Here is a 17269-nt window from a genome sequence, read left to right on the forward strand (position 1 = left end):
AGATAAGAAGCAACAATAAATTAAAAGCTACAGTAGAAAACTCTTAGAAACTCTCAGGGTTAAACAATTGTGTGCAGTTTCCAGTTTCCTTCGGACTACACATAACCAGCGGCTTAGTATTGTGTTCTTACGAGCAGTGGTTAGTTAAGCGATTAATTAACAACACTCTCCCGGGTGGACACAGGCATCAAAACGAGCAAACCCCCTCGGGAGAGCAGCCACGACGACAGTGGGGAGTGACGTTTGATTTGTCCAAAAGAAACTCGCAGGAAGTGACGCCTCCCTGTACGCGACGGGCGGGATATCCGCAGTAGTAAGCTAACTAATAACATGGCGAAGACTTACGATTACTTGTTTAAACTACTTTTAATCGGCGATTCCGGCGTTGGGAAGACCTGCGTGCTTTTCAGATTTTCAGAAGATGCCTTCAACTCAACGTTTATCTCCACGATAGGTGGGTAAAAGCCGAATTATCGGTGTGGTTTTGGACGAAAAGAGACATAGGAGTAGCCCATCCCGACAGGCTAATTCTGCTAACTTTTCTGGCTAGCTTTCATATTGTACTACAGGCTAGTCAGGAAGCTTTCAACCGGCTAGTTAGAGGGGCTTTCCAGAAACCTCACAGACGTTGTAACCGGCCTGAATATTTGGCAACCTCAAATATATGTGATTTCCATGAGAGTGCACCCCACCTGACATTTTTATCGTAATAAATACTTTAACAGGGGTAAACTGAGCTAGCATGCTTCAAAGCTAACAGTGATAGTTGGCACTGTCATTTCCCTTATGACAGACTGCCCTGTACTTCGCACTCATGCTGCCAACGTTACAAAAGTGTGAATTATCTCGTGCATTAAAAACAGATATTGTTACTGTCTGTGGGGTGGTCAGGCAAAGTTTGTGGTGCTTCTAAAAGACAATTGATGTGACTTTTATTTTCTTCAGGTATTGACTTCAAAATCAGAACAATAGAATTAGATGGAAAGAAGATCAAGCTACAGATATGGTAAGATAGACAAGTCCATAAATTGTCTTCATCTGACAGGGTTTGGTGATGGATGACAGTGATATTAAGCTGCCTTCAAACTGAAAGTCAGCAGCATAATTCAGCATGCCTGCACTCTTTACTGTTTAGAATAATTGTTCTAAAATGAGAAGCATTTCTGATGAAGAAGCATTTCAGTATGATGCAATGCAATTTAACAGCAACACAAACTAATTTAAATCAGAAATTTATTATTTAAATTATTTAAATCAGAAAGAATGTTTCATAACAATGTTATCGTTAAAAACAGGTATTTACTTGTATTTACTTATCTACATGATCACTGCCATACCTGTATTTTCTGTGTGTATTTATTAACTTACAGATGGAAAGTTCCCAATCAAACAGACTCTTTGTACTCCCCACATTTGGTCTGGCCACCATTGGTCTAACCCTTCTTGGGGTTAATGTTAAGTCTTACCCTAAATCTAATCCTGTATATTTTAGAGAAAGACAAAAAGTACTTGATATTCTTAGAATTATTTTCTTTGTCCCCCTATTCATAAGACTTGAGATAAATTCAAAAGCAAAATACCACACAGCCTTGGCTTGGGTACCTAGCGTCACAAACGATAATGACCTCACATTGTTGGTGTTAGCTGAACAAGTTATTGTATAACTGCTGGACAGTATCTACTACTGTAACTGACCAGAATAGGATTGTGTCAAGCGAGGAAAGTCACCAACACTTGTATGGAACACTCGGAAACTTGGTCCTGCTCCCTATTTTGTATGCTTTTAAAAAAATCTCTAAAAAAGCTGTTATACCCTTAATGTGTTCTGTGAGGACAGTTAACAGATGTATCTTCTGTGTAGGGATACAGCAGGACAGGAGAGGTTCAGGACTATCACAACAGCCTACTACAGAGGAGCCATGGTAAGTTGCATCGTTAGCCTTTCAGATGATACATTAGCTGAGATAATCTCTGGGAATGGAGTAGGTGAAATGATGTATGTACTGCAGCATAAACCTCTACTAGAACCACACCCCACATTGTTGTTAATGCCATGTACACCTGAAAAATCAGGTGTGCTCACTACAGCACCTTGGCAGTTTTTGCTAGTCCCTCCTACAAGCATACAGTTAGTATGCTTGTATTTGTAAACCTAATTGGACCTTCTTACCTTTGATCAAAGTCCTTTTACTTTGCTCCAGCACAACATGATTCATCACCGGTCGACGATGTTTCATCTCAGTTTCGTTTTATTGACATAGTGCTAATTAATAACAAGTGGTTATCTCACAGTGGTTACATGAGCTGCATATTTTCATTAGAGTTGATTCTCAGCTCTGTTTCTGTGGATCAGATAGATTCAAGAAGTACGCGATGACAGCACTGATCTTAGGTTACTGTGTTTTCTTATGTCTTCTGCTCTATGACCTCTGCAGGGCATCATGTTAGTGTTTGACATTACCAATGAGAAGTCCTTTGAAAACATCAAGAACTGGATACGGAATATAGAAGAGGTAAAAACCTTGCATTACTCGTACTTTTCTAGTTCTTTCTGTTCAGATTTCTTCCTCTTTGGTTAATTATTGATTTTGATCTTCTACAAAGTGCTATAGAGTAACGCTGTAGTTTTGATTCAGTTTCTGTTACGATTAAAATTATTATACCCAGATAATTAAGATAAAGCAGTTATTGTGCTAGGCCCTGTTTTGCAGGAACCCTCTTGTTTTGCCTTCTGCACATCCCTTTCCTTGTAATTTTGTCAACAAATAAAAGTCCAAATCCTCCTGCAGGGCTAGGTTTATTTAAGCAGCTTAATCTATTTGGGTTTTACAGAATAGTTGTAATTATAATTTTTGTGTTAGGGCTCAACGATTGGTATCAAATCTGAATTTCTTGTGCTTAGAATATCAATTTGGACAATAGCTGATGTTTATGCCCATGTTTTGCATTGTTATTTGTTATTCATTCTCCCTGTTGTACCAGAGAAGCAAAATTATAATTATAACGTAATAGCAGAACTATTTTAATGTTACTACATTAAATGTAAACATACAGATTCATGCAAAAGTTTTAATCATTCACGATAAAGATTTTTTTTGGTGAAAAAATAAATAACTAAAAAAAATCCAGAGGCCTTCTTCGTCAGCCTTATAAATAACCAACACAGTATTTAATGAGTGTAAAATACACAGCAGATAAACATCAACATCAGTTACCTTTAGTAACAATGTTCTTATTTACTGGTGAGCTGGTGGCATTGAACAAGGTGAAAACATACCAGTATATTCTTAGTATATATGAGGTAGCTTTCCTACCTGTTCACCATGAGTTTCTTTTTCACAGCATGCATCAGCAGACGTGGAAAGGATGGTCCTTGGGAATAAGTGTGACGTTAATGACAAGCGTCAAGTGTCCAAAGAAAGAGGAGAGAAGGTGGGAATTGATTTGTCGGTGATAATGTTACTCTGAGGTCCCTGCAAAATAAAAGTAGTGTCTGAATAGTCCCACTAATGACTCTTTTCTTCTGCTGTTAGCTGGCGCTGGAGTACGGTATCAAATTTATGGAGACCAGTGCGAAGGCGAACATCAACGTGGAGAATGTGAGTTCAGTTTTCAGTAATTATTTGCTAGTTGTTGAAAGTGGTGTTGTGGAAGATGGCCAGCTTAATTTATGTTTTTACTCTGTAAAACTAGGGGACAGCACATGTGCGACAGCTCAGATGTTAAATCATTTTTAACTCTTGAAATCCACACCGGACAACGACACAATTGTACTTCCTATTAGCAGGAAGCAGGTTCAAGCAGCTCTATCAGAATATTACAAGCATACCTAAAACCAAATATTTATACGTTATAAGAAAAAGAATTATTATTATTATTATTATTATTAATAATATTTATTTATCCCAAAGGTTGGGAAATGACTTTGATACTCTTAGCTAAGTTTTTCTTTGAAGCATAAACGACGTGACTAAATATATAGGTAGAATATAACAGTTCAAAATAACTTTGAAAGGTAAAGTACTACAGATCCAATAAATCAAAACTTTTAATATGATCAAATAATGATCTTAAATCTTTCTTTTTATTCTTTGTTTAAAAGGGACAGTGCAGTTTAACATAGTCCAAATATAAAGCATGAAACTGATGTACTGCACATAAGTTTATAGCTATTGCTAATTTCTAACTATTGTCCCTTGTTGGGCTTACATTCATAATACACAAAGTTACAACATTCAATTACATGAAAACCAAAATACACCATGAATATAACTACAATTAATAATGTAAAAAAGAAGGAGATAATTTTATCTGAAATGAATGTGGCTATTATGGCATGACATGGTTAAGAGTTTCTGTGTCTTTAAACACATTAGAGAAAGTTTCCAGCTGCAGTGTGGTCAGAATCCATTAATCATGCGCAGCCACAGAATCCAAACCTTTTGCTCCTTCAAAGTGGATACAAAGAGATATAGCAAAGATGAATTCCTTCATCGAGTAATATGGTCGCATTCCAGCAGCTAGTAATTCAGTATTCAGGCCGCAGGAATGTTTCTGAGCTTTGACACGACTGGGATTTCCCCAATTTTCAATCGTAATAAGTGTAATCCCTCCACATATCTTCTTACTGCTCAGATTAATATCCCTGTCTCCCCCAAAGTCCTAAAGCCAGAGGCAAGGAAGTCTGAGTGCAGCACACCAAACTGCCCTCACTGGGTTTCCTCTGGTCTTGGGGCGTTTTCACATGCACATGCACTTTGTTGTAAACTCGTAGCTTTTCCTTGTTTTTTTTGTATTCGGTTTCTTTTCACATGGAGAAAACTCCAACCAAACCAAATGTGGAACTATAAAAGACACAAGAATTATCAGTTTGCGCCACAGACACATCTGGACAATAAACAATCTTGAAAACAAATACAGTATGAAGGTAAATGGCCTGTATTTGTATAGCGCTTTACTAGTCCCTAAGGACCCCAAAGCGCTTTACACATCCAGTCATCCACCCATTCACACACACATTCACACACTGGTGATGGCAGCTACATTGTAGCCACAGCCGCCCTGGGACGCACTGACAGTGGATTACAGGGAGAGTTTAGTTAGCCCTCACTTCATTTCGTGGTTAATGACTACAGTTTTTGCCCTCGGCACATGTGTGGTACTCTCAAACTTGCAGCCTACACGCTGTAGTTGGGTCAAACGACCTCCTCCAAAGAGTCTCGGTGTGGTTGTTCTGAGCTGTGCCTGAATCTAATCACCGTATTCAAAACCGCACAAACAAACCACCCTAAGAGGAAAATGAATTATTAATAGAGCACTTTTTAATAGCACATGTTTGCCATAGAAGGCACCAAAACAACACATCCAATGAAACATTGATTATTTTTGATGTTTTCATTATTCTAATAATAAATAGAGGGTAATAAGAAACCACTCTGAGTTAAAAGCCAAACAAAATAAAAAAACGAGTTATTGTCCAAACACTTTAGATTCCCTGTGATAATTGCTGGAACACTTGTTTGGGATTACATCGTCTTGTTGTTTATTATTTATTTCTTAGTGATAATTGTACTGAATTATTGCTTCGATGCGGTGTAATGATCTTCTATGTTCTGGGTTTTTTTTGGTCTGCAGGCCTTCTTAACGCTTGCCAGAGACATTAAGGCAAAAATGGACAAGAAGCTGGTAAGAAAGTAGAGAAGTGAAAACTCTATTAATAGCTTACCCACAGTAGTTTCAGTAGGTATGGTGTTAATGGTGTTTTCTGGTGTCTTGGATGTTTTTCTAATTAATGGGCTTTAACATTTGTGCATTTTAGGAGGGAAACAACCCACAGGGCAGCAATCAAGGAGTAAAGATTACAGAACAACCCAAGAAGAGCAGTTTCTTCCGCTGCACGCTGCTGTGAGAAGACGAGTGCGTCGGCAACCACCATCGCCTTAACCGTGTCCCCCCACTGGACATAACTGGACAGAGCACACGCTGATCTGTTTTATCCTTCTTCATTTGTCTTCCTCCTCCTTCTGATTTGTCCCGTCATTATGTAATTAGGAAAAGTCTACCCCCCCGCCTTGGTTTACCAGTCTTCCTTTAATACCTGTGGATCTAACTGCTGTGGGCTCTGTTACATATTTAATCTCATTTCTTTTTTTCTCCCCCACCCCCCATTAATTAATATTTTCAGTGTAGGCACAAGAGTGAAAGATTCTTAACGGTCACGTCCTTAAATACTAAGAAAGATCCAACCTTTCGGCAGTGACGGATAATAATTAAGGGATTCGTTCATCAAATTTGAGAGAGTTTTAATATCTACGTAACTAGAGAGGCTAATTTTTTAAGCAGCCATTTCCTGAGTTTATCATGTTCAAAAGCTGATTGTGCACAGCTAAATACCATATGGATTGGATACAAAAAAAAGAAAAAGTATTCTTCTTCTTAGAGATTAAGGACGTTGCATGTACAACATTGCCAAAACTCTGTGCACAGAAGAGCACTAACCAGAGGAGAAAGAGAAGTGGGAGACCCCAGTGCCCAGCTGAACAACAATAGGACAAGTCTGAGAAACACACAGAAACGCCTCACAGTTCCTCATCTGGCAGCTTTTTAAAAGAATGTATTTGTCTAGACTAGTTTTGAAGTGAGTAGGAAGTGCTGTTGCATTTCTTTGATCAAGAATATAACTTTTTCAGGTGCGTTTTGAGCCTTTAATCCAACACACAAAGGCTGATTCTCCAGACGCTGAACTAGCCGCATCGTTTGCTTCTTTAGTCAGCACAGCATTCTTCAGCTTCTTACATGATAAACTTGCGTTAGGTGACACGATGCAACATTCGAAGCCAGAGGCGATGGTTGCTGAAAACAGGGTATGTATGCTTGATCCTCCATTAAAGCTCAGTGATGGTTCCTGATGAATAATTCCATTTATCATTAATTTAATGCGCTATTACATAAAAACAAATATCCTTTTCCTTAAGGACGATCCCCAGTCACCACAAACCTTTAGGCAGCGCTGTATTTGATCCTTGTGACCAACAAAAGACCAGATTATACTTAAAGAATACGTGTATTACACTCATGTGTTTTTATAATATTTCGATTGTCACCCGTGCTTCCAAAGTGATGTGTACAATCCCCCCCCCCCCCCCCCCCCCACACACACACACACACACAAGATATTATACTAGATATTTGTCCTGACAGGGTGGTCTAGCTCTTTCCTTAATGTCCACATCTATGTAAATGCATCGTGTAAATATATTAAAAAAAAAAAAAAAAAAAAAAAATATATATATATATATATATATATATATATATATATATATATATATATATATATATATATATATATATATATATATATATAAAAATTGATTATGATTCACCGTATTACAGAGTAATGCCAGCACATGTCACTCATCATATCCACAGTGGGGTTTACGTGTCCTTTCTTCTCGCGTCTTCTGCTAAAACATTCCAGTCCTCTTTTATGTGCAATGTAATGTATGAAAGAGCCCTGATTTTTCTCTTGTGTTCACATGTCTGCAGTAGGGTTGGGTTTTTAGAAAGGGGGGTAATTTAAGGGCACACACATGCTCCTTTTTCATGTTGCTTTCCACACTGTTTTAGCAATACCTACACTGACCACCTGGAGGCAACTTCAGCTACACAGCAGAAAGAGTCACAGCAATGGTGAAAGTGTGGTTTTATGCATTTGTACTTGTTCCGGTTGTCTGTTCCAATGGGGGAACATAAACACAACTGTTTCCTGGGCCTTGGATATGTGCTGTGCTGTAGCAGTATTTATGGAGTGAAAGAAATCATAGCACCAAAATGACAAAGTGCCCTTTTATGTTCTTCTTGATTATGCACTTTTCTTCCTTTTTCTTTCTGTTTTGGGGAAAAAAAGATTTCTTAACATTTATTGTCTGTGTTTATTGCAAGTCTTAACTGAAAGCAAAGAATTTGCATGCACAAGATTTCCACAGAGCCTCTCTGGGCTTCTTTAAAACATCTGAGCACTGAAACCAGAAATCTAGAGATTTTCTTTTTGTTTTCACAACATTCCCACTTAGTGATTGAACTTTTTTTTTTATGCATTTGCGTAGATTCTGATGCTTTTGGAAACCACCTTCTTCCACCTCTCCTCCTGTGTTGTTTTGGTCCAGTATTATGACCATCTAATCTATGCATTCTTGGTGCGTAGGAAACCTCAAAAGGCTTTGCACAGTTGACTTAATGAGCTTTATTTGAGATTAGAATTGTGCAGAGGATCCTTGATCTTGTTTTATTATTTTCTGCTGTCACTCCATGCAATTACATCGAGAGCTCATCAGAGGACAAAAAATAGGAAATTGAGCAAATCACGTCAAAGGCCAGATAAGCTGGTCCTTTGAAGTGGTGCTGAAGAGTCATCCAATCAAACCTGTAACAAAACGGTTTTCCTGTGGATTTAAGGAAATGTCAGCTTTGCTGGTTTAAATTTGTTTCGGCTGTTTCTTAAAATCACTCTCAGTTAAAATCAGTTCACAGCTTGATGAAAATCCAGCATTGTGAGCTACAGTCTGCCGTTGCTTTATTCTGTAATTCTCTCCCTTTTGCAAATGTGACAGTTCTGTGTTCACATATCTTAAGCATTCCTGAACTACAATTGGCTTTCTTTGCTGATTACTGATGGGCTTCATGTGGAATAAAGTAAATAATTCAGCAATTGTAAATAAGATCTACAATGATTGTACTGTAGTTTCGTAAATCTTATTGATCTACACTTTTTGTAGATATGTGTACTTTTGATGATTTATTAAAAATGAGATTCTTAAATGTGTCCAGTATGTTTTTCTGTGCAAAAACACAAAACATTTGCAGGACAAGTACTCTTGATGTTTTTCTTTAATTGTGTAGGTACACCTGTTCAGCTGGTTGTTGATGCATCTAACCAATCACATGGCAGCACCTCAGTGCATTTAGGCATGTAGTCAAGGTCAAGATGACCTGTTCAAACTGACAGATGCTGTCCCCACTGCTGTTCTGCATAGGCCTGAACCGCCCAGGCTAGATCATTAACATGACTTGCTACGGATACCGACTACAGGATGGCACAATTGTTATCCTCTACATCAAGCTGTATGCCAGGAGTAAATGAGACATATTGCAATGTCATTCAGGCTGGAAAAGTGTAACAAAGAGAGGGAAGATGGTTAGAACTGAGAGGATTGCACAACCAGAAGACGACACCGAGGACAGCTACAAGTACCTGGGAATCCCACAGGCAAGTGGGAATCACGAAGAGGCCGCTAGGAAAGCCGCAACCACCAAACACCTGCAGAAAGTAAGCAAGTCCTGAGCAGTCAGATGCCTGACTCGGATAATCAGCTGGCTAAAGGATGAGATGGAATTCCAGCACCCTGAGACTGTCTGCTAAGAAGGACGGCCGAGGACTACTGAGTATCAGAACCACCATCCAGGATGAAACAGCAAACATCCATGAGTACACTGAAGTAAATACCTCAGCATTGACCCCAAACTAGGTAAGTGGCTCGAACAGATCCAGAGCACAGTCCCATAAACAGAATTAATATATATACACTGTATATGTCATTATATATCATCAATTGGTTAACTGGTTGCACCATGACACCAGTACAAATTGAAAATTTTGGTTCCTATAATCCAGTTTCTCTGAAATCTATTTATTGATGTTTTCCCATCCGCGATGTAGAGTTTTGCGTTGCAAATGAATCTGCCACTCTACCACATGGTAATATGCAAATGTGTAGCCTACGGCATCGAAGTGGCGCAAAAACTGCGGAGCAGTCTATCGCCTCATATTATCACGGGGATCTTGAGAGACTTGATTATTTCTGTACAAATGAGGAGATTTGTGGAGTCAGCATGCCATCTATTCCACACCCTCTGTAAGCAAGCGTATTGTACTCGTGCACTTCCTCCTCAGCCTTACAAACAGGGAAAGAATATGCCCGCAGTCTGAGCTGCAGCTTTCACTTTAGTCAGCTGATGGAACCATGATTAGACTGAGGCTACTTCTCCCTGCCGCGTTCTCCTCTCTGATGTGGCACTGGTTTATTTTCTTCTCTATCAGTAGTTGGCAGTTTAAGGAAGCTTTAAGGTGTACAATAGGGGCCTGTTTGCTTGAGGAGAAGACATATGAGCATTAGTGGTTCCCTGATAACTTTCTTCACCAAGGTTTGAAAAAAAAAAACCCAAAAACGTATTTTTCATAAAATTGTGGAGGAGGTGGAGTGCGTAGGTGGGGGCACTTTGTGTATAAATGGAGAAGAGCCCTGCAGAAAGATTTGCACTGGAGCGCAACACTTCTGCTTCACACCAGAAAGACTTTGACCTTTGCTCTGACTTTTTTCTTTTTAACAATTGTCAGGTGGGCGGTGGATTTTCTCTGAAGCGGATGTCGATATTACAGGAATTTTTTTTTATTGAATCATAAATCAGTCAATAAGTCACCTATTATGCCTGAAAGCAGGATCTATTTTTCTTTAAAAGATGCTCACCTGTATATCATGCACTGCATATAAAAAAAATATGTTTTTACTAATGATAAGTTACATAAAATGCTGTGGGATGCGAACGTACTGCATGTCGTCAGTGACGTCTAGGAAGTTTCCCAGATGTAAATTGTTTTTCGGCACTCTGTAAAAATCTGGCCCTGGAGTAACGTGGGAGAGCTGGAAAGTACTGATAAAGTCTTTTGAGGTTTTTTGTTGTTGTTGCTTAAAATCACTCAGACTGTAGCCTCTCCTTTCACTTGTGTTTTATCTCCAATCTGTTAAGTCAGAACAATCACTTGAAGGTCATTTTCTCCACAGCTTTGCGCATGTGTGCTTGTGTGCATACAGCCACAGATACAATCAAGACATGCAACTTCAGCCTTAACGTATGTGGAGTATCTGAATAATTTAATTTCTTATTTAGTGATGCTATTCAGTGTTTTCTATGTGTCTCTTAAAAAAACTATTCTACTGTACTTAAAAATTTACTGTATTCTACTTGGATCGAGTAGGGTTTTGGCCCCGCCCCCGCCCCCAGACAGGTTTTTTCAGGTGCGCGAGCTCAGCCGTGTCATTCTATCTCGGAGCTGCCAGACAGGGTGAGTAACTTTTCCTATGAGTTTGTATTTGACGCCAGAAGCAACATTATTGAGTTTTATTCACAAAATCAGTATTCTGTAATGAATTATGTGTTCATATTGCAAATTTAAGATGAATTCACAAATATAATTGATAAAGTCTTACAACAGGTACTGCTGTAAACAAAGGTATTAGTGAGTAGACTCCATCCTTTAGCTCTTTGCCATTTTAAAGGAAAACTGCATTATGTTTGAGATTGTTAAAATGCACGGGAACTAATAATAATTCACCTGAGGAACTGTTGATAGACATCACAGAGCACTTCACCTGCAACAGGAACAATGAATATTTAAAATGCATATTAACACCCAGCTTTCACACCTGTATGTGGTCTCTACTGTAGGTGCGTAGTTAATGTACAGACTAAATATACTAACTTCTTCATTTGCAGGTCTTTGTGCTCAGTGACTTTTCCATTAGCCATAACTGTCGATTAAATGAACCATTACGCAGGAGGATGGAGGGAAGTCAGACGTTTCAGGGACAACGTGATCCTTACACCTGGTTCACAGAGTCTCAGCTCCAGTCTGTCATCAGGAACGGTGTAGTCCCGGAGTGGTTTCATGGGATCATTTCCAGAAAGTAAGTTTATGAGATATATAATTGTGCTCGCATTATCATTATAAAAGAGGGAAGAACATTAGGTTATTCCAGCTTTCCAGGACCCTTCAACCCCAGAAACAACCCTGATAACTCATAAACTACAAGGTCATTCTAAATGTGGGTCTTGCATAAATTGCTAGTACAATAAAAATGTAAAACCATTAGTGGCAACATCATCAATGTTAAAGGCTTCATCGCTTATAAAACTAAAAATGTGGTCTATATGACATAGTGCCTATGTAATGCAACATCTATAGGAGAAACATCCCTGAAAGAGAAAATTAATGAACATTTAAGTTGTACAAAGAGGAATCATTTAACCAGTCCTGTTGCAAGACATTTTATGAAAAACATTGCAGCTTGCCTTTATTTTTTTATAGGCATTGAAACCATTAAAGAGTCGGTAATATGAACTTTATCAGGGAAAAGACAGAAGCATTCTGGATATTTTGTTTAAAGAGTTTATTTCCTGCAGGTATGAATAAGAATCTATTTTGTTTTTATGTTTTTAATTAGATTTTCTAATACTGATTTTTTTTTTTAAATATATGAGTGAATGTGTGATTGGTTCATTTGACTTTTTTTCTGCAGTATACTGTTTTATTTAAACACACACTGTTTGGTATTTTGTAATGACCCTGATGAAGGCCGCACGTCTTCACCTCATATCATATCATACCTATATCATTACCTTCCATCTACTCCAGTGGAAGGCAAACAGTCCAAAATATGAGGAGCTAAGACTGAAAGATATCAGTTTTCATGACCTGATGTGATTGTCTAACTGACTGAACATTTTGTAAATGCTACATTTCTTTATTAATGTTTATTAAACTGTTAAATCATTCACATGCCACGGTATTCCGATATTTCTGGGAAAGCACAGGGTTAGACTCTTTTTCTCTCAACCGCCCATGAACATCTAGGCACAAATATGTGTCAGCAGAGATTTGCATTTACTTTTCCTATAGGTTTTTTTTTACTCTATTTTTAGGCGGTGAGACTGAAACTAATCTTTCACTCTGCCGGTTTACTTTGGTCACTACACAGTAATTCCATAGAGTAATGGTTGATGCACTCAGCTAGCATGTGAAAGATGGTTCCATCCTGGAAGGAGACTCAAATCCCTTTAGGGATACAGCGTTAAACAAAGATACCTGACGTCCTGACGTCTTGTGAATAAGGGAACAGCTGAAAGTAGCTTACTTCACTTAATATGAGACCAAACCTGTGCTGTACAATTGCACTATGAGAGATGATTATATGGGATGTATTGCACAATTACCATGTTTTAAAGCTGTAGATCAGTTATTAAATATAGCTGGAAAAAGGACTGGTATACTTTTGATAGTTTAGTATCTTTAATTATGGTGACAGAGCAGTTAGCACTGTTGCACAGGAAGACAGTCACAGGTTTGACTCCACCAGCTGGTCTGCATGTTCTTCCTTTGACTGTGCTGGTTCTGTCCGGGTACTCTGGCTTCCTTCAGCAGTTCAAAGACATGCATGTTAGACTAGCTGGTGATTCTAAATTGGCTGTAGGTGTGAACTCTTTCACTATGTCATATGATATACAAAAACTATTTGTAGAATATGCCCAAAGGCCAGGCTGATTCCCACTATGATGTGATTCACATTTTAGTGACAGCTACGGTTTATAAATAACCCCAAACCATAAAATGTAAAGATTGAAGTGCATGCATGAAAGAGGCCTTTGTTTGTGGTCCTTTGTGTAGGACAGCAGAGGAACTGCTAATGGCTAAGCCGCCGGGTTACTTCCTCATCAGAGTCAGTGAGAGCAGGATCGGCTACACTCTCTCGTATCGGTGAGTGTTTTCAGCATGACGGAAACCTTATTTTTAAAGTAATGTGCTCACACACTTAGTGACCCTGACACTCCACTCTGTTCACTCTAATGTACTGACCAATCAGTGCCGAGGACCGCTGCAGACACTTTATGATTGATGCACTGGAACATGGCTCTTACATCATAGTGGGGGAAAACAGGTATCACCGGTTTCTGCATGACCTGGTGGACTTTCATCGTAGAACTCCCATCATGCCTTTCACTCAAGTGCTGACTGTTCCTTGTGGACAGGTGAGAAAATGTGCTTGTCTCAACTGCATTCATGCTTTTTTATGTTATTGTAAATTACAGGTTTACTTTTTAGTACATTAAATAAGCTCAGCATAAGCTAATCAAGCTAAGCTAAGTAAGATTAATTGTGTAAACTACAATAAAACATCTGTGCTGTAACTTTTCTACATCTTTTCAGGCTTCTAATGACAAGACTGACTATGCAGAACTACTGTTTTGCTCAAGAGGTCCAGACTCTAGGGCCAGTTTGCCACCAAACAACTTCCAGGTTCCCAGCATAAATCCACCAGGGTCAAGAGAGGATATCCCACCTGCCCTTCCTCACCGCCCAAATTATTTGGGAAACTCACCAATTTTGCCTCCAAAAAGCCAAACAAATAGACTCTACCCTTCTTTGGAAGATGAGTTTCAGCACAATACCTCTCCACCCCCAGCACTGGTAAAAATGGCCTTGAAAACTATTGTTCAAGCTAAAGATCTCCGTACATTGTCTGATAAAGTTATGGTTAAAAGATTTTCATCTAAAAAGCTTTTCTTTGCAGTTAGCATCCTTTTATACGACTCTAAAGAATAAGTATGGCTCTAAATCTTCATGTAAAAGGATATTTGCTTATGATGATCAGGTTTGATTTAAACTGAAATAGTAGCATGAATATTTTCTAAAAACTGAAGACAGGTCCTGAAAACATGTTATCAATGAGCTACTTGCTGTGAGTGACTGAGAAGTCTAGATTTTTGACAAATTAGAAGTAAATGTAACCCTGAGTGTTGATGGATTTGTGGTGATGCACATTTGAGATGAGGTTTTCATTAACTTTCAAAATAAGAAGTAAAGAGATCTAAAAATAAAAATAAAAAATTAAGTTTGTCTTTATGTTCATCTGCAGCCTGTCCCAACACCCAGGAAGAAATATACAGGTGATAATCCTCCATCCAACCAGCCTCCCGAAGTCCCTTCTCGAGACTGCATGGCTCTGAAGCAGAATCAGGCTGTCAGAACAGTCTCTGCTCCTGAGAATCTGCCCACGTTTGCAGGCTCCGAACAACCGCCCACTACCAACAACCAGCAAGTGAGGAATCAAGAAGTAAAGCCGTCAGTCGTCACCAACCTAAAGAACTTCAAGAAGAAATTCCAAAAGAAGAGGGGCCCGTTGCAGGATAATTCATACGAAGAGATTAACACTGACAGGGGTGAAAATGATGAGCACGAGTACCAGGAGATCACGAGGGATCTGACCTTTTGTGAACCACCACTTTCCTCCAGCTGCACTCCTGTGAAGCTGACTGATGACATGTTACCCTTAGAATATATGCCACCTCCACCTTTTGCTCCAGGCTACGGATCCACATGAGAAAATAGAGTGCATAAAATATAGTGAATATGGACAGGTCACAGTGATCACCTGAAACTATAATAAACAAGTGTGTCAAGTCAAGGAAGAGGTTAATGTGTACATGTATCCTCATCTGGGCAAAGGAGAGGAAGTGGAAAATACTGCATTCGTCCAACCTTTATGATCCTTTATCTTTATGACCTTTGTTCACCTAAAGAGAGGCTTAATGTCAAAGCATTGCACCAGTCTTTCATTCTTAGGATGTGTCTACAACTGGCTAATGCAGACACTGAAACACAGTGAAACAGCTAGACTAGACACAAAATGTGCCTATCGGTTTCTTTAAAGTTTACTAATTAAATCATTCCGTGTGTTTTCTTTTTTTCCCTGTTGTATAAGATAACAGAGGCGGGATAGATGCCTCATCCTGTTTTCTGTCTTTATGCTAAGTTAAGCTAAGCTAAGCCAACAGCTGCCACAGCCTCATAATATTCCTATTCCTTTAACATTTAGGTCGCAAGGAATATTTATTATGCATAAAATTATAGGATAGATTAAACTGCCTCCTTCATGCAAATGTATTTAGTGCCAAATTATATATTATTATTTTTTTAAAATGTTCCATACATCAAAACTCTATTCAGACAAAAGGTGTCACATTAAAATGAATAATGCAATAAATTTGTTACATAGATGTCTACCTGAAGCCAATCTCCTGCCATCTTTGCATACATGCTTTCAAATTGAGGTTAAAGTTTTTCATACACTTATTTGGTAGGATATTAAAGTCTAAACATGCTCAGGGGAATTTTTGCGTAGCATATGCAAATAAGAAATAACAGCTGCTTTGAGTAAAGGTGGCATGCTGCTGCATCACATGCAGATCTCTGATCAGAAGTGTGATAGAGATGATGAAAGAGAGAGAGAACACCCAAACTGGTACATTTTTTACAGGTGGAAACATACAGCAGTGCGCTCTTAAAAACATTATTTTGATTTTATGGCAAATAAAATTATAGCTAGATAGCTAAAAGAATACAGAGCTAGAAAAAAGCACTTCTAATGTTCATTCTTTATTTCTTGATGCATGCTCAATCAGTGGGTTTTGGTCAGTGGTTGTTGATCAATGGTCATGAGAATTTGCATAATTAAGATTAGGAAACTGACCTCCCAGCTCATTGTTCCTTCAGTGGGCTGGTTTCAGTCATTATGCAAATGTACTGTTTATAAGATTGGGGAAACCTGCAGTCAGCTGAGACTGAAGAAGTTACTTGGATGAGTGACGAAACGCTACGTCCAGATGAACAGAATCAACTTTGGGAGATTCATGCTTTATTCATCCCTCCACACTGTACTGACAGAAAAGTCTTGTATCATTACGGACTACCATCTAGTGGCAGCAAAAGACACAGGATGCTTGCACAATGAGTAGTACAACAGCGTCAAGGTGTCTGGCTTTAAATGGTTACTATTTTCGTGTTTTACTTTATTACTTTAAATCAGAAGGAAACAGTTACTAATAGCTGAGACTATTTTAAACACGTATATACTCACCAGCTACTGTATGAGTGCTGTAGCTATTATATGATTATTATGAGCTTGTGTAAGAGAAAAAAAATCAGCTTAACAAAAGCAATAAATCTCAAATATCAACATCTATATAACACTCATAAATATTTATAAAAATCGTTGGGGGGTTTTGCCTCGATAAGGAGGGTTTTTCTAAATATTTTTTGTTATATTGTTTTCTAGAGGAAATTGTCATCTATGTGATTGAGCGCAAAAATAAAGTGAAAAGTAAAGTAAAGTCGTACAAAATCCATGATCAAAGTATAATTAATTTTCGAATATCCTGTCGACTAAGTGCGATCAAGAAAACAGAATCGACCGAGATGTCGCTGTTAGCCAACTCGATATAAGGAAAACAGCTGTCGGTGTTCGCCTGAGCAAAGGAGGAGCAAAAACCCCTTAATGAGTTCGATTTGTTTTCATTTCTGTTTAGAGTCACAACGGGACGACTGCCAGCATTTAAACACCGCCCTCCCTGGCTACAAAGGTGAGACAAAACACGCGAA

At 38.6% G+C, this 17269-nt stretch overlaps 2 protein-coding genes across 2 annotated transcripts; both read left to right on the forward strand.

The window, feature by feature from the left end:
• The first annotated feature begins 36 nt into the window (after nucleotides 1-36).
• LOC101478042 (ras-related protein Rab-8A) lies at nucleotides 37-7283 on the forward strand. The gene is made up of 8 exons (XM_004554953.3): nucleotides 37-454; nucleotides 946-1006; nucleotides 1862-1922; nucleotides 2436-2513; nucleotides 3343-3432; nucleotides 3534-3599; nucleotides 5635-5685; nucleotides 5819-7283. The coding sequence occupies exons 1-8, from the start codon at nucleotides 331-333 to the stop codon at nucleotides 5906-5908; spliced, it is 621 nt and encodes a 206-aa protein (XP_004555010.1). The 5' UTR covers nucleotides 37-330; the 3' UTR covers nucleotides 5909-7283.
• A 3758-nt stretch (nucleotides 7284-11041) lies between these two features.
• hsh2d (hematopoietic SH2 domain containing) lies at nucleotides 11042-15296 on the forward strand. Its single transcript, XM_004554945.3, has 6 exons — nucleotides 11042-11119; nucleotides 11551-11741; nucleotides 13499-13588; nucleotides 13695-13860; nucleotides 14039-14299; nucleotides 14748-15296. The coding sequence occupies exons 2-6, from the start codon at nucleotides 11617-11619 to the stop codon at nucleotides 15210-15212; spliced, it is 1107 nt and encodes a 368-aa protein (XP_004555002.2). The 5' UTR covers nucleotides 11042-11119; nucleotides 11551-11616; the 3' UTR covers nucleotides 15213-15296.
• Nucleotides 15297-17269: the final 1973 nt, after the last annotated feature.

The sequence above is a fragment of the Maylandia zebra genome, linkage group LG23 (genome assembly GCF_041146795.1).
Source record: "Maylandia zebra isolate NMK-2024a linkage group LG23, Mzebra_GT3a, whole genome shotgun sequence".
Classification (NCBI taxonomy): domain Eukaryota; kingdom Metazoa; phylum Chordata; class Actinopteri; order Cichliformes; family Cichlidae; genus Maylandia; species Maylandia zebra.

Coding starts and splice junctions, on each gene's coding strand:
- LOC101478042 (XM_004554953.3), top strand. CDS start 331: ATGGCGAAGACTTACGATTACTTGTTTAAACTACTTTTAATCGGCGAT. Junction 2,514..3,342: donor GGATACGGAATATAGAAGAG/GTAAAAACCTTG, acceptor TCTTTTTCACAG/CATGCATCAGCAGACGTGGA. Junction 3,600..5,634: donor CGAACATCAACGTGGAGAAT/GTGAGTTCAGTT, acceptor TTTGGTCTGCAG/GCCTTCTTAACGCTTGCCAG.
- hsh2d (XM_004554945.3), top strand. CDS start 11,617: ATGGAGGGAAGTCAGACGTTTCAGGGACAACGTGATCCTTACACCTGG. Junction 11,742..13,498: donor CATGGGATCATTTCCAGAAA/GTAAGTTTATGA, acceptor TCCTTTGTGTAG/GACAGCAGAGGAACTGCTAA. Junction 13,589..13,694: donor GGCTACACTCTCTCGTATCG/GTGAGTGTTTTC, acceptor CTGACCAATCAG/TGCCGAGGACCGCTGCAGAC.